The following is a 17,853-nucleotide window of genomic DNA, read 5'->3' on the forward strand; positions in this document are numbered from 1 at the left end:
ATTTGATTATTCTTTGATCTTATACCTATTGCAATGTACAAGAATCAATCTCCATAGATTGTGGAAACTCTGACAACGTTAAAAGTAGAGAGTGATTGGAAACCTCTGGGTGTCACTAGACCAACTCCTCAACTGATATAAATCTGCATAACTATCAGAAGCAATAGGGCTACACTGATTTATACCAGATGAGAGGGTGGAGTGAGATAACAAAAAAATCAAAGCAGGAGAGCATTTTATGCTTACTAGAGAGAGAGTAGCAATCTTTTTCCTCAAGAAGATATTCACGTTTGGAAATTGACATAAGTATTTGACTTTTTAAGAGATGCAAGCTGAACACAACTTTTATTTAAGCACAATCTCCATATTTTCAGATTGGATAGGATTGCTTTGTGCTAAGAAATTAGTCCTGAGCACTCACGGCTGCAAGTGAAGTTAATGAGAGCTGTACATTGAATAGAGTGCTATTCTCCTAGATATCAGGTGGTAGGCTTCTCAAGATGGGCACCCAAAATTGCTGGACGTTTGACAATTTTGGCCTTAATCTCTCTCTGCCTCAGTTCCCCATCTGTAATATGGGGACAACGCCTTCCTATCTCACTAGGGTGTTAAAATAAATTAATGTTCGTGAAGCACTCAGATATTACAATGATGAGTCCCACAGAAATGCAGACAAGGAAACAGTATTCAGTACTGGGGTTAAACAGTGAGCAGTAATAAGGCGTTAGGCCACACACTGAATGAGGACAATAAAAAGAATACCAACAGCTGCCCCTTCGGTGAGCATGGTCCATGCAGTGCACTGAATGAGGTGAGGATACTATGGAAAAATTCTATGATTATGTAATTAGACAATCATAATGGATACACAAAAAGAGGCTGAATTAAGTTTCACAGGCAACCTAAATACTGGAATTTCTTAACTTTTTGAGTTCTTGATTTTGCAACCTTAGTATTCTTAATGTGGGGTTTTGTGGGTTTTTTGGTTACCATCTCTATAAGGCTGGGTACAACTGGTATTTTTTTTTTTTAAAGGAGGCAACAATGGTATTTCACTTTAGTTTGAGGAAATGGATGGGAAGACTTGCTTCTAGATTTTTAGCTTATTGAAACATCCTTCTGAGGTCATTTATGGTGTAATAACCTTAAACATACTGGAATACCATTAATGTTAAGATCAGCCTTTTAAACAAAGCTCTCCTATAGTGTGGCCAGCAGCTTTGATCCAATACCACATTTCATCATGTGGTACTAAGTAGTACAGTATAATCAAAGTACAAATATTTATAAAGAAATAAAGAATGCAAGGAGCATAATGATGCTGCTTTCATTTAATTTTCCAGGCCCTTTGGCTTCAATTACCTAATGTTTTGAAGAAGTCTGCAAACATTTTTTTATCAGAGAACTTCTATAAATGAATTGGCTGAACAGAACTATTTCCATTACAGGATTTTGAAAAAAATATCTCCCTACCTTGAAAGGCTTACTGTCCACAGTAATAAGAGACAGAAGATGTTTAAGTCCACCACCACAAATGAGCACAGGTTTGTAAGTCAATTTACTTAAAACATTATGGACTATCCAATGATTAAGGCAGACAGGTGATTTTATAATGTGTCCTGGTCCTTTAAAACTATAGTCTTTAATTTTACATATACTGTATTATAAAGTGTACACAGGAAGAAATGGTGACAATTTTCAGAAATAAATTATGCTTCATTCAGAAGAGTCTTTCTAGATCCAGCATATGACAATTCAGCAGAGTGCCTTTTCTTGCAGATTTTTCAGTTAAGTATAGTACTATCACTTTGTTAGAAATAAGCAGTTGATCTTGTTGTTCATGACCAGCAAAGTACTCATCACAGCAGTGGGCAGTGCTTAGAAGCCCTGATTACTTTATACTTTAACACAAGCTTAACTTAAAGTACGTGAGGAACTCCTGATACACTGTTGTATCAGGACTATTGGGCTAGCTCCTCAGATGATGCAAGTCTGCATAGTTTTACTTAATTCATTGGAGCAATGATGATTTACACCAAATACTATTGGCTAGATCGTTATCTCACCACTTAAATCTCATGCAAACTAGTTATGCGGCAGGTTTTATGATTCCATAGGTCTTCCTCAGACAATCATTCAGAATTAAAAGATTTTATTCAACAACAGCATTCTATAGCCACCCTTCAAATAAAAGCTGCTAAAATTGATCAAGATAAAGAGGAAAAGTTATTTTTAATACTAGTTTAATCTTCACGTCTTTGTAATTTAATTAAAGGCACTTCCATGGAGATAAAGGATAAAGCCGATACATTAAATACATTGTATTTTCAATGGATTCTAAACCTTTTTTTAATCTTTATAGCATATGTTTAACAGATTGTATTTAATAATTTAGTTGCAATTTGACACAAAAGGAGGCGTCCTGGCCTGAGCCATATTTTGTGTCAAGGTCTTTCTCCTATGGATTCTCTAACTATTACAGCCACCCATACACTATAAAGTTGATTGGGAGTAATGAAGAATGCCCCATCAAAAATGGATGTCATCATAAAAGGACAATACATCAGTAGTGATGATCACAAGTAACCTTATATGGAGAAAGCATCCAATTCAACTACGTGGAAAAACTGCTCTAACACTACTGCAAAGATTGAATGCACAAACAGATAACCATACAACAGGATTGCAGCCACAGCTACAATTAATTTGCCCTTCCTGAATAAGCATTTGTTTTACATAACCTATGCCTCTCTCTGTTCCTGATGGGAGTAGTGTTCTCCACTCACTTATAGACACAGAAGTTGAACTAGAGAGAAACCATGTACTTATCTGAAGTTTTGTATTTATCTCCCATGCGATAGAAGTGTCTGACAGTACACAAACATTAGTAACTGGGTTGGCCTTTACTAACATGTAACCAGTCAATGTAATTGACAAAAGCCAGTTAATAACTGGTCCATAATGGCAAAGGTCACTGAGTAAGTGAACTCTGAAAAGTGAAATTAGGTATATAATCCTCCCCTTTATTTTTATGAATATTTATGCTTGTAACAGTATCCATACTCTGATTTTGTAGTTAGATTAATTATATGTTGTTTACTTTAGTTAAATTTAATCTAGCAATAGTTATTTAGGTGTGAGCGTACACACGAATCACATCATTGACGTTTACAATGATATCGATTGAAATATGCAGCTAAAGATATATGCAGGTATATGAAGATATGCAGCTAAAGATATAGTTGAAGTATGCAGCTAAAGAAACAGGCTGGCACTTCTTGGACATTATGCATTTGTTCAACACTAGGGCATGACTTGCTATCAATATGAAACCTAACACCAACCACTAGGGTGTTTTAAAAAGCGAACTGGCTGTACCCTAGTAAAATAACACAACTACAGTGAGTATTTTGCAGAAGTCAGTGGCTTTTGGTTATGTTTCTGAGTGAAAACAAACAATTATAAGAGAATGTTTTAGCTAGTGCCACATGTTAAGTAATCCTTATACATCCTTTACTCAAATATTTAGTTCTTTAAAGATTTAAAAGATATTTGTAACTGGTAGGCCACGCTTTACAGTCTGGGATTCCCCCTAGGAAAACATCCAGATATCTATTAAACATCTGGTAGCCTCCATTTCACTGAGCAGACAAGGTTTATAACATTAACTGTGAATCTGGGAATCATGCTTTCTTTCTGAAGAGGAGTTGGAGGTCTCAAGTGACATTCCATTTTTTAATGAAAGCAAGTAATCATACCAGAAAAAGAGGTTTACCCTTACTTAAAATGTCTTGCAGTGTGGTAATTTCAACCAATATAAACTACATATGGTAGATGAATTGCTTCCACAGGGAAACCATAAAGTTTTAAAGAAAAAAATAAATTATTTATCACATTTGGCATCAGCATGCTCACATTATCCTGCTTTATGGTATCTGCAATATTGGCACTGATGTTGAACACTGACATACTCACTAGCAAAGAAAACAATTGACCACGCAAGAGATGCTTTAATTGGTGAGCTTTGAGAATATTTAACCAGGAAACTCACAATGTACAGATTAGTCTGTCAGATATGCTTATGCTTTTCAGCACTCCAGATAGCTTAAACTTCAAATTCAAGGATCTCTTTAAAACCCCTGGAGCTTGTGTATAATTAGGTTTGGAAGGATTAGATTTATTGGTAAATGTCGGTAAAGGTTGATATCACTACAGACACACAAACTGATGGAAAAAGTATTTCCATCGATAACTGAAATTTACAGATAGGCAAAGTAAGAAAAATGCTATTTGAGAACTTAATGTTTAAGGACACTTTGTATATTCTCACATGTGATGATGATAATTTGAGTTTTAACAGTTAAAGCTTTCCTTTTTGAATCTCAGCGTCTCCTCTCATTAAACAATTATTGCCTGACTCTGCTCCAAGTTTTTCACAACTGTCAAAATTTAAGTAAATAAAAAGGTGCTCAAAAAAAACCAGTCAAAATTATAAAAAATAAAAATTGAATTCTGCCAAGCATATGCATAATAACAATATAATGCTTGACTGTTGTGGAGAAAGTGAATAAGGAAAAGGTATTTACTCCTTCACATAACAAGAAGTAGGGATCACCCAATAAAATTAATAAGCAGGTTTAAAACAAACAAAATTAAGTATTTCTTCACACAATACACAGTCAATCTGTGGAACTTGCTATCAGGGGATGTTGAGAAGGCCAAAATGATAACAGGGTTCAAAAAAGAACTAGATAAGTTCATGGAGGGTAGCTCCATCAATAGGCACAATGGGCAAGGATACAACACCATGCTCTGAGTGTCCCTAGCCTCTGATTGCCAGAAGCTCGGAGTGGACGACAGGGGCCGGATCACTCGATGATTGCCTAGTCTAGTCATTCTCCCTGAAGCACCTAGCATTAGCCACTGTTAGAAGACAGGATACTGGGCTAGATGGACCATTGGTCTGACTCAGTATGGCCATTCTTATATTCTAGCTCCAAAAAGGAACAGTAAACTTGGCATCTTTTACCTCAACAGATATGCTTCTAAAATGCATTTAGTCATAATTGCTTGTTAGTGGGAAAAAATAAGTTTACCCTTTTTCTTTTACTCCTCTTGGCAGTGTAGAGCCCATATGCATAAGGAGGACTATGATTGATTCTTTTCCTTCTTGAGCATCAACAATAAATTGTTTACTAAATTCCAGCCAAACTCACTGAAAACAATTCCTGGCTAGATGTCAGAAGGCATATAAAGAAAGCAAAGGCTCTGCACTATGCATAATCTGATCTTTATTACTTGTGATGATGTATGAAGAAGAAAGGAACTACAGGGAGTCTGTAGGGATGATAATTAGTCAAGTGATGCTTCCCCCCTCATTTGTAAATTGAGCACATTTGGGATGGAAATTCTTAAGGGATAGATAAACATGTCATTTCACAGTCACTTTTCTGAGTAATTTTTCTAAATAAACTATATAATGACTCAATTTGAGTTAAAAGAAATCTGTCCACCAGCTAACTGGGTTCTATCTCAAAATAAAAATAAAAAATAAAAAAAAATCCTTCAGAGGCACAGTAATAGAATTGACAACCAGGAAAGAAAGCCTCAAACTCTGCAGCCTTTATGGGCCCACTTCTCATATTGTTTGAGCTGGATATTAAAGACGCGAAATAAAATACATCCAAAGTGAGGTCAAGACTAAGTTGGAAAACTGGGATGGAACTCTTCACTGGGGATGTTAGGAATCAAGAGTGTAAGATGGACAAGGTTATTTAATAAAACGTCATAGTTTTATTAAATGAAACAGATCACATTCACTCTGTAAGCATACTTATTCTTCAAGCTTGCAATTTTGTAAGTAAAATACAAGAATACAAGTCTCCCACCTCACTTAGGCAGACAAACCTCTCGTTTCCATCCTGAGATACTGATAATACTACAAATGTAAATGCTTTTCAGTATCTATTATGAAGTTTCAACCAAATTAATTCAAGTGTGCTAAAACCATGCTTGACTGATGACTTAGATTGCTAGACATGAGTCCATACCTTTTAAAAGTTGACTAAGTTCTGAATTCAACTATTCTGACTTGTGATGTTTATTTTCACACATTTTGAAGCAACATGATGTGACAATCTCCTTTGCAAACAGATTTTTGAGGAAAAATCTGGATATTCAGTTTTAGAATGCTAGAAAAGGAAGGGAGAAATATAAGAGGATACTGAACATTATATTCCACCAGAGAGATTTCACCTGATTCTTTCTGTTCCAGTTTCAGGTGATTGGATTTGTACTTGAGATCAATCATGTGGGCTAAAAGTGTTTCATATCTTCTCTGAATTTTTCCTTTATTTTCATCCTTGTGATTCCAGTTCTTTTTAGCTTTCCAAGATTGGCAGGTGGAAGAAGAACAGCTAGTGAAAATTAACCTGGATGTAACTGAAGTGATGCTAGTAGGAAGAGAAAGATGCCCTGAACTCTCCTACTCCATGATTTCTATGGGGAGCCATTGCAGACAGCAATGCATCAGGGTTATATGTTTTTGGCATCCTATGTTGCTGGGCAGCCAGGCTGCTTATTCTGAGCAAGCTGGAGATTTTTAATGGAATGGATCTTCATTCCTTGATGAAGAGAGTTGAAGTATTCCAGCCTAGATATTAAAAATCTATGGATCATTTTGGCTGGATCTGTCTCCCACAGGACTGGAGACTTTCTTCTGGCCAACTGCAGATGATAGCGAATATTTTTTTCTCCTGTAGTTTTTTGGGTCTCCAAATGCTGTGTGGCAGGTCAGATGATCATCTGAGGACTGATTTAACTATTTGAATGCAGACTTATGGGATTGTTATGGATAGGGTTGCCAACCCTCCAGGACTGGCCTGGAGTTTCCCAGAATCTGCATCAATCTCCCAGTGACTATTGAAAGCAATCCGGGAGATTTTAATAGGATATTTTAAAAAAATGACATTTCGTCACATTGGGGAAAAAAAGTCTTCTGGAATAGTTTCAGTCAGAGTTGACAACCCTAGACAATATTGCCATGTTGACTTTCAAAGTCCTACATAGAATTGGTCCTGGTTACCTGAAAGATCATCTCTGCCCTCCCGAGTGCGATCTCCTACAACAGTTATATTCCATTGGAACAGCGAAATCATTGACTGATAAGGAGTATGCAGAGGTGGATTATGGTATTGTGGGGCCCTGTGCCAGAGCAAGTGGGGGCCCCTCCCCACCCCTCTCGCCTGCAGTGTTCCCCCCACCCCCGAGCCTCCCCAGTGCTCCTGCTGGGGTAATGGGGTCGGAATGCGGGGGCTTGCCCTGCTCCACCTATGTGGTGCTCCTGCCGGGGAGCAAGGTCAGGGCGTGGGGGCTTCCTGCCAGAAGAAATAAGAATCATTAACCTTGCTGCAAAGTTAAAAGCAACAGCCACCTCATCTTCACCCAAGCCTTCCCCTCTTTCTCATGAATTGGTTGAAAACACACAACAAACAAAACACTCTCAAGTAACCTCTCACCCCTGCCAAGTCTGCCTCTTGGTGGCAGAGAAGGAAGAGTGTGCCACATACTGCTCTCCACAGCCACCTGACTCCACTGCAATCATCTCCCCTTTCCTACTTCTATTTCCTGTCTTACTCTATGCACTTTTCATCCCCCTCTCAGCACCAAGCTGCCATGTACCCTCTCTCTTCTCCATGCCTGCCTTTAATATGCATGTAGGGTGACCAGATGGCAAATGTGAAAAATCGGGATGGGTTGGGGAGAAATCGGTCCAATATAGGAAAAAGCCCAAAATATTGGAACTGTCCCTATAAAATTGGGACATGTGGTCACTCTATATGCATGTCTTCCTTCAAACCCTAATCTTCCCAACCCTAGGGTGACCAGACAGAAAATGTGAAAAATCAGGACGGGGGTAAGGAGTAATAGAAGCCTATATAAGAAAAAGACCCAAAATTGGGACTGTCCCTATAAAATCAGGACATCTGGTCACCTTATCCCACCTTTCCTCTGACTTCCCTCCCAACACATACTTAAAAAAAAATTAGGGAACTAACCAGGCCCTGCACCTTACTTTGATGTTCAGGGCTGTGGCTTTCTACTGCCTTCTTCCCATCTCCCTGCCTACTGACTGTAAACTCTTTGGGGGGCAGGGACCGGGCCTCATTACCCTTCTAAAGAGCCTGGCGTGTTGCTGACACTGCATTGACAACTTCCCTGTGCCTTAGCACCTCTGAGGGGAGTACTTTCCCGGTGGGCAGAGAAAGGCTCAGGGTTCCCGTCCTGCTGGACTAGGGGAGGTTTAGTCCTTTCATAACCATTTGTTTCATAGGGACCTAATCTGTGCTAAACCTTGATCAGTGCCTTTGGCAGGTTTCTAAATACAGCTAGAAGGGGCCAGTTTACTTCAACTCCCCCCCCCCCACACACACACTTTAAATTAAAACCACAGCGCTTTATCTGCTGCCCATGTCTTTACTTAGCGCTCCTAATGACAGGTTTCAGAGGAACAGCCGTGTTAGTCTGTATTCGCAAAAAGAAAAGGAGTACTTGTGGCACCTTAGAGACTAACCAGTTTATTTGAGCATAAGCTTTCGTGAGCTACAGCTCACTTCATCGGATGCATAGTATGGAAAATACAGAAGATGTTTGTTTTTATACACACAAATCATTGAAAAAATGGGTGTTTATCACTACAGAAGGTTTTCTCTCCCCCCACCGCACTCTCCTGCTGGTAATAGCTTATGTAAAGTGATCACTCTCCTTACAATGTGTATGATAATCAAGGTGGGCCATTTCCAGCACAAATCCAGGTTTTCTCCCCCCCCCACACACACAAACCCACTCTCCTGTTGGTAATAGCTTATCTAAAGTGATCACTCTCCTTACAATGTGTATGATAATCAAGGTGGACCATTTCCAGCACGAATCCAGGGTTTAACAAGAACGTCTGAGGAGGGGGGCGGGGGGGTTAGGAAAACAAGGGGAAAAAGGTTACCTTGCATAATGACTTAGCCACTCCCAGTCTCTATTCAAGCCTAAGTTAATTGTATCCAATTTGCAAATTAATTCCAATTCAGCAGTCTCTCGCTGGAGTCTGGATTTGAAGTTTTTCTGTTGTAATATCGCAACTTTCATGTCTGTAATCGCGTGACCAGAGAGATTGAAGTGTTCTCCGACTGGTTTATGAATGTTATAATTCTTAACATCTGATTTGTGTCCATTTATTCTTTTACGTAGAGACTGTCCAGTTTGACCAATGTACATGGCAGAGGGGCATTGCTGGCACATGATGGCATATATCACATTGGTAGATGTGCAGGTGAACGAGCCTTTGATAGTGTGGCTGATGTGATTAGGCCCTGTGATGGTGTCCCCTGAATAGATACATGGGCACAGTTGGCAACGGGCTTTGTTGCAAGGATAGGTTCCTGGGTTAGTGGTTCTGTTGTGCGGTATGTGGTTGCTGGTGAGTATTCGCTTCAGGGGGCTGTCTGTAGGCAAGGACTGGCCTGTCTCCCAAGATTTGTGAGAGTGTTGGGTCATCCTTCAGGATAGGTTGTAGATCCTTGATAATGCGTTGGAGGGGTTTTAGTTGGGGGCTGAAGGTGACGGCTAGTGGCGTTCTGTTATTTTCTTTTTAGGCCTGTCCTGTAGTAGGTGACTTCTGGGAACTCTTCTGGCTCTATTAATCTGTTTCTTCACTTCCGCAGGTGGGTATTGTAGTTGTAAGAATGCTTGATAGAGATCCTGTAGATCTTTATCTCTGTCTGAGGGGTTGGAGCAAATGCGGTTGTATCGTAGAGCTTGGCTGTAGACAATGGATCGTGTGGTGTGGTCAGGGTGAAAGCTGGAGGCATGTAGGTAGGAATAGCGGTCAGTAGGTTTCCGGTATAGGGTGGTGTTTATGTGACCATTGCTTATTAGCACTGTAGTGTCCAGGAAGTAGATCTCTTGTGTGGACTGGACCAGGCTGAGGTTGATGGTGGGATGGAAATTGTTGAAATCATGGTGGAATTCCTCAAGAGCTTCTTTTCCATGGGTCCAGATGATGAAGATGTCATCAATATAGCGCAAGTAGAGTAGGGGCGTTAGGGGACGAGAGCTGAGGAAGCGTTGTTCTAAGTCAGCCATAAAATGTTGGCATACTGTGGGGCCACGCAGGTACCCATAGGAGTGCCACTGATTTGAAGGTATACATTGTCCCCAAATGTAAAATAGTTATGGGTAAGGACAAAGTCACAAAGTTCAGCCACCAGGTTAGCCGTGACATTATCGGGGATAGTGTTCTTGATGGCTTGTAGTCCATCTTTGTGTGGAATGTTGGTGTAGTGGGCTTCTACATCCATAGTGGCCAGGATGGTGTTATCAGGAAGATCACCGATGGATTGTAGTTTCCTCAGGAAGTCAGTGGTGTCTCGAAGGTAGCTGGGAGTGCTGGTAGCGTAGGGCCTGAGGAGGGAGTCTACATAGCCAGACAATCCTGGCTACCTTCGAGACAGGGGACATCATCACAGGGCCTAATCACATCAGCCACACTATCAGAGGCTCATTCACCTGCACATCTACCAATGTGATATATGCCATCATGTGCCAGCAATGCCCCTCTGCCATGTACATTGGTCAAACTGGACAGTCTCTACGTAAAAGAATAAATGGACACAAATCAGATGTCAAGAATTATAACATTCATAAACCAGTCGGAGAACACTTCAATCCGTTCTGTGACAATCTTCAATCTGTGACACTCTGGTCACGCGATTACAGACATGAAAGTTGCGATATTACAACAGAAAAACTTCAAATCCAGACTCCAGCAAGAGACTGCTGAATTGGAATTAATTTGCAAATTGGATACAATTAACTTAGGCTTGAATAGAGACTGGGAGTGGCTAAGTCATTATGCAAGGTAACCTATTTCCCCTTGTTTTCCAAGCCCCCCCACTCCCATTCCTCAGACGTTCTTGTTAAACCCTTGATTTGTGCTGGAAATGGCCCACCTTGATTATCATACACATTGTAAGGAGAGTGATCACTTTACATAAGCTATTACCAGCAGGAGAGTGGGGTGGGGGGAGAGAAAACCTTTTGTAGTGATAAACATCCATTTTTTCATGATTTGTGTGTATAAAAACAAACACCTTCTGTATTTTCCACAGTATGCATCCGATGAAGTGAGCTGTAGCTCAGAAAGCTTATGCTCAAATAAACTGGTTAGTCTCTAAGGTGCCACAAGTACTCCTTTCTTTTAGCGCTCCTAGAGCGGCGGGGGGGCGAGCAGAGAGGCGCGAGGGGCGGGCGGTTGGGAGCCTGGGGGGGAGGGGCCGAAGAGTCGCGAGGGGTGGGCGGGTGGGAGCCTGGGGGGAGGGGCGGGGCGGGGCGAAGAGGCGGACAGAGGGCGGGAAGAGGAGCAGCGCGGGCGGGGCCACGGCTCCGGCGCTCCAAAAAAGGGGCGCGCGCCCCGCCGCGTCCTGGTTTAGCCTCTTATCCTCGCTGCTGCCCTTGTTCCCTCTCCCCCCTTGGCGAGGTCCGGGCTCTGCATCCGCTCCGCCAGCCCCGCTCCCCGGGGAGGGGAAGGGGGGGCAAAGTGTGGGAAGTCCGAGTTTCCGCTCCGTTTTCTCGGCAAGTTTCCGCGCTGGTCTTTCCCCTGCTCTCCCCCCTCACTCCGCCCCGTCCGTGCCAGAGCCGAGAGGAGCGGGAGCGGCGGGTCCCTCAGGACGACCCAAACTCTTTCGCCTGCACGCGGGACCCGTCCCGAGGCTCCCCCCCCCCGCTCCGGGTAGGGAGAGCGGCCGGCGCGGGGCTGCGCGGCTGGAGCAGCAGCAGCTTGAACGGAGCCTCCGGCCAGCGAGGCTGACTCGAGAGGGGCTGCGGCGGCGGCTGCTGCCTGGGGATCCCGAGTTCAGCTACAGCTCCTCCTGCTCAGCTACTGCAACAAGTAGCCCCGGTCCCTTGTCCCGCAGAGCGGAGGAGGGGCCGAGTAGCAGTCGCTGGGAAGGGGGGTGGGATGCTGGAGAGACACAAAGCCGGCGGGGGAAGCAGCCCGCCGCAGCTCTTCCCGGGATGGGGGCGCCTCGCAGGCTCGGCTTGATGCTGCTGCCGTGGTTGGTTTGTGACTGCCTCTCCCTCCTCTTGCTGCTTCCCTCCGTGGAGTCCATGTGCCCGGAGCCATGCGACTGCCAGCTGCAGCAGCACCTCCTGTGCACCAACCGGGGGCTGCGGGCGGTGCCCAAAACCGCCGACCCCCAGGGCATCCTGACTTACAGCCTGGGGGGCAACTTCATCGCCAACATCTCTGCCTTTGACTTCCACCACCTGGCGGGGCTACAGCGCCTGGACCTGCAGTACAACCGCATCCGCTGGCTGCACCCCAAGGCCTTCGAGCGCCTGACGCTGCTGGAGGAGCTCTACCTGGGCAACAACCGGCTGGTGGCACTGGCGCCGGGCACCCTCCGCCCGCTGGCCAAGCTACGCATCCTCTACATGAATGCTAATGAGATTGGCCGTCTGAGCACTGCCTCCTTCGCTGGCCTGGGCAGCCTGGTCAAGCTGCGGCTGGACGGCAACGCGCTGGCCTCGCTGGGCGAAGCCACCTTCTCAGGGTTGCCCAACCTGCTCTACTTGCACCTGGAGTCCAACCACATCCGCTGGCTGAGCCGTGGCGCCTTCACTGGCCTGGCCAAACTGCGCTTCCTTGACCTGTCTGGGAACCAGCAGAGTTCGCTGCGTCACCCAGAGACCTTTGGGCCGCTGGGCTCGCTCAGCACACTGCTCCTCTCTGGCAACAGCCTGCAGCAGCTGGGTGGGGGCCTCTTTCAGCACGTGCCCAGCCTGGCCAAGCTCTCACTCAGCGGCAACCGGCTAGCTCAGCTGGCGCCAGATGCTTTCGCTGGGCTGGGGGCACTGAAGGAGCTGCAACTGGATGGGAACCTGCTGAGTCACCTGCCTGCCACCTTGTTGGAGCCGCTGCGCAGCCTGGAAGCGTTGGACCTGAGCCGCAACGTGCTGGCTGCCCTGCACCCTGCCGCTTTTGGCCCCCTGCCCAAGTTGCGGGAGCTCAGCCTACGCGACAATGCACTGGCTGTGCTGCCAGGAGAGCTCTTCACCTCTAGCCTGGCTCTTCAGCACCTAGAGCTGGACGGCAACGCCTGGAGCTGTGACTGCCGCCTGAGGGGCCTGAAGCGCTGGCTGGGCACACGGCACTCACAGGGCCGGCTGCTCACTGTCTTTGTGCAGTGCCGCCTGCCACCTGCCCTGGCCGGCAAGTACCTCGACTACCTTCAGGATGCACAGCTGCTGCCGCCCGATGGTGCCGACTGCCACAGCGGGGCCTCCCCATCTCCCTCCCCGCCACCTGCAACAGGGCAATGGCCCAGGGAGCAACAGTGGCAGCTGATTCTGGCCCCTGAGGGACTTGGGGGCAACAGCAGCCGCAGCCCAGCCCAAGGGGGACCCAGATCCCTGCCCTCTGCCTCCACCATGCGCCTGCTGGGAGTTCAGGAGGGGCCTGCTCTGGGCCGAGGCAGCGGGAGAGCCGAGCCCACCCCTACTACCTCCCTACCCGACCTGCTGGGCAGCTCCAGGCCATCTCTGCCTCTGGCCGGCCCTGCATGGCCTCGGCGGGCGAGGAAGCACCACCTAGCCCCCTCTGCGGCTGGGGCCCCACTGGTATCTGACCCCTGCGACTTCAACAAGCTCTTCCTGTGCAACCTGTCAGTAGAGGCGGTCAGCACTAGCTCGGTGACCGTGCGCTGGTGGGTGCGGCCTCACCGCAGTCCCCGCCTGCTGGGGCCCGTGCGCTTCAGGCTCCTCTTTGACCGCTTTGGGGCCGCCATCAAGTTCCAGCGCTTTGTCTACCTAGCGGAGTGGAGCGAGCCAGCCGCCACCCTCCAGGAGCTGCACCCTGACACGCCTTACCTGGTCTGTGTGGAGGGGGTGCTGGGTGGCCGCGTCTGCCCGGTGGCTCCCCGGGACCACTGCGTGGGGCTGGTCACCCTGCCCAACGGGGGCACAGCTGGTGGTCCAGACCAGCAGCTCCTCACACTGGTATTGCTGGCGGTGAATGCGCTGCTGCTCTTCGTGGCCCTGGCGGCCTGGGTATCCCGCCTGGTGCGGAGGAAAATACAGGGGCGGCGGCAGGCAGCGCCGGTGCACGTGCGGCAGATGTACTCAACCCGCCGGCCGCTCCGATCCATGGGCACTGGCGTCTCTGCCGACTTTTCTGGCTTCCAGTCCCACCGCCCACCCCGCGGCGCTGTGGCTTGTGCCCTCAGTGAGACTGACCTCATCGAGTTCCCCTGCGAGCGCTTTGCTGACAGCAGCAGTGCCCGGCGCGGGGACGACCACCTGCTGCAGCAGCGATTCGCTGACTAGCAGCGTGGCCCGTGGAAACTACAACTCCCAGCTGGCCCCATGCTGGCATCACGGTTCAGCAGGGCGGGCTGGGAGTTGTAGTTCCCCCCCTCCCCGCTGTCGCCTCAGTGAGGGCGGCGCTATGTGGAATTTAAGGCTGTTGCCAAGCAGAGTGGGAGTGGGTTGAGATGGGGCACCCTGAGTAAGACCTAGGAGCTCCATGTGGGTGAGTCTAACCGATGGGACCCAAGCTTGTTACATAATTCCATCACTGCAGTCTCAAAGTATCAGTGATCCTTTCTGCAGGTAGGAGGGGGCTGGAGTTCGCCTCGTGGGCACATCCCAGTTACCAGGAGGGGTTATGTGGGGTTGGGTTTGGTCTGGCACATTTATTATAAAGAAATCCTTAAAAATATTAGTACTTTCTTGAAGATTAAAAAAAATCACTAACCTAAGGAAGTAACTCTGCATTTTAAAATAATTGCTGTCTAGAGCGGAAGAGTATCTGAGCTAATGCACATAGCAGCAGGGGTGGACTCTGTCATCAGAGCCAGCAGTTTATGTATTGTATCTTTCATGATAATCTTGCACTGTGTTTATGAAGGTCCAGGTTACCTTTCACTAGTCAAACAAATAATCCAAATAGCTGATGTGATACAAGAAGTATGTTCGAAATTTACTGAACACTGAGTTTTTAAACCCATCATCACTTCCTAGGCATATTGTTGAAATAAGACTTTTAGGAACAGCATCAATACTCAATTCTGCAACATGCAAGTAATCTGAACAGTATGGAATATGGAGCGTTTGAATGATGTGGGTGTTTTCACTCAAATAGAACGCAAGACAACTGTGTGTATGTGTGTGTGTGTTTTATATCTTTTTAAATAAAAAACAGTAATGCAATTGATTTTAGTCTTGCAGGAATATATTGCTGACACCACTAGGGAAAACTAACACAAGTTTTGTAACATGTTTACAGGGAATTATTTCAAAATTGTGTTTTAAATACTGTTTGGTACTTCTACACTTTAATGTGTGTTTTAGTTGTCTGGGTACATGGTTGGTTGGTCAGTGGATCACTGACCTTCAAATAATCCATCTTTGTAGCTACCTGAGTTTATACTAAGGTGAATTATTGATTGATAGGTAGCATAGATGCATTCCTTCTTTAACAATAATAGGTGGAGGATGTTTCAGAAATGTGAAACAAAGTTATGCCAATAAGTAATTCTCTTGGTTTTACTGTACTAAAATTAGTTTTATATGTACTTGTACCTTCACTGTGAAATCCATTAATTTTTTTTATGTTAATCTGTGTTTCTCAGTGTTTTGCTCAGCCAATTGAGTAATGATAAAGTTAAATCTTTATCTTGAGTTAATCTCTTGCAGTAGTATATTACTTTTATTTGAATGCATTTTTGTTTTCTGAGTAGTGTTAGTCATTTTATGATCGGCTGCTCTCTACTTTCTGGGAGTTTTACTTCCCTATGTGCTTCTGCCACTATTAAACGTGGTGGTTTAGTTTACATTAGTTCTTTTTGTGTGGTCTAGAAGTGGGCTAATTTAAAAAAGTCCAAACTGTGGTTACAGTTATATGCAAATATTTTAGAAGGAGTTCAATATGTTTTTGAGACCATTGATATTACTTCTGCTCCTATTCATTTTACCTAGAGCCTCAAACGAACTCTTGAGGAACTGAATGGCTCATGAGTTTGATGATCTATGGAGGCATCGATCTCTGTCACTGGTTCACATTTGACCTAGGTTGGTGCTGACCAGAAAGTTTTTGTTTATGGTCTGATGGTTGTTCGGTAGCCTAAATTAAGTCATGTGGTGGTGTCTGCTTTTTAATGAACAAATATTTACAAAAGACACCATAGTAATTAGTATCTTTGTTGAGAGTCCAGTGACTGAATGGGAACGAGCCTTTTATGCCCTGGAGATGGCTTCTTAATATTGGGGTCCAAATACAGTGAAGAGGGAGCGTTAGGAGAATTTGTCTTAACCCTTATCAGTTATGTGCAGAGAGTATTTCAAAGTGAATATTGATCCTATTGAATTCAATAGGAATTTTTCTACTGATTTCAATGGGGCTAGGATTTCACCCTCAGTCTAAAGTTTCATGAGCTGCATCTTTCAGGGACAAAATCTTGAAGACCATATGCAGGAAAATTTTCACTTAAAATCACTAAGATGCAGGACTGAATGAAATTTGGATTGAAGAAATGCAGGATCAGTCCTTAAATTGAGTTAATTTTGTAAGTGTCTTAAACTCTTGTCTTGTTTACTTTCAAATATCTATATAGCTATGGGTCCCATGTGATTAAGTGATTATCAGTGAACAACACCATTGTTATTGCTAGAAATTAATGGGGATTGCATAGCATTAAACTCTATATCACACTTAGTTTAGCTCTGTCACTGGATATTCTTCTAATAGAAGATGCATACATGCTGTACACAATTATGATCAGTTATGTCAATAAACCCATTTGCTAAAAGAAAAGCAGTGTCTCCAGATTGATTTTAAAATGATACAGTATAAAATACACAGTTTGGTTTTATTAGTTTATTACTGTTTTTACATTACCCAAGGCTGCACCTTGTCTGTTACTTCATTCCTGTCATATTTTCTCAACATATTTTTCCAATATACCATACTTTTGTTCTGGTTATAGTATGTTGGGTTAGTCTAGGATGATTTTGGCTTAAAGCAAAATACTTTAATATCTGTAAAGAAACACTTTATGTATGCCAAGGATGCAGGTACTGATAATTTTACTGGTTAGAGGTTTTCCTGGGTTGGTACAGACCATCTTGGACCTCTGCCGATAATGTATTATCAGATCAGTGTACAAGGGGTCATCTCGAATGTTGATATCTCGTGAACTGTTAGGGTTAACAACAAATACTTTTACTGTTGGGGAACTATGGGTCCCAGCTTCACAGGGGTAGAAGGCATTTATTTATATGACTGGCTGATCCTATTGGACCCTAAAATACTTGTCATTCAATTTTGTTTGTTGTTCTTGAATTCTGATAATGGCCCGTCCCAAAGAATTGCTAGAGATATTAATGAATGGTTCATATCGTCTAAAATTCTGGCATTATATAAATCTGTATTAATCAGTCTTTAATTCTGGAAGTTCATGTCAAAGCCACAATGGAAGTCATGGGTAAAAAATCAAGATGGTTAGCAGAATGATACAGGTGATATTTAAAGTCTAATGTTTCTTAACTTTGGGCTGGAAACAGGTTAGCAGAGCCATACAAATTCTTTCAGGATCAGTAAACATTTTTGTGCCATGGGTCTGGACTAACACCTGGGGAGGAATGTCAGTTCCTGAATCATGGGACTGTTATTACATAGTTCTTGTTTCACCAGTAAAATAATAGCATTTCCATCTGCCTTTTATTTCTCCGCTGCAGTTCTTCTCTAAAACCGGAGGATGTAAAATAGAACATTCTAACTTAATTGATCTGTTATCAGTCTATATT

The 17,853-nt window shown here is 44.3% G+C and overlaps 1 protein-coding gene across 1 annotated transcript; it reads left to right on the forward strand.

Moving 5' to 3' along the window:
• Positions 1-11,476: 11,476 nt before the first annotated feature.
• Positions 11,477-16,958, forward strand: TRIL (TLR4 interactor with leucine rich repeats). Its single transcript, XM_074945725.1, has one exon. The coding sequence runs from the start codon at positions 12,064-12,066 to the stop codon at positions 14,371-14,373; it is 2,310 nt and encodes a 769-aa protein (XP_074801826.1). The 5' UTR covers positions 11,477-12,063; the 3' UTR covers positions 14,374-16,958.
• Positions 16,959-17,853: the final 895 nt, after the last annotated feature.

This window comes from Natator depressus, chromosome 2 (assembly GCF_965152275.1).
Source record: "Natator depressus isolate rNatDep1 chromosome 2, rNatDep2.hap1, whole genome shotgun sequence".
Lineage (NCBI taxonomy): Eukaryota > Metazoa > Chordata > Testudines > Cheloniidae > Natator > Natator depressus.

What these genes read in the sequence shown, in the direction of transcription:
- TRIL (XM_074945725.1), top strand. Translation starts at nt 12,064, where the DNA reads ATGGGGGCGCCTCGCAGGCTCGGCTTGATGCTGCTGCCGTGGTTGGTT.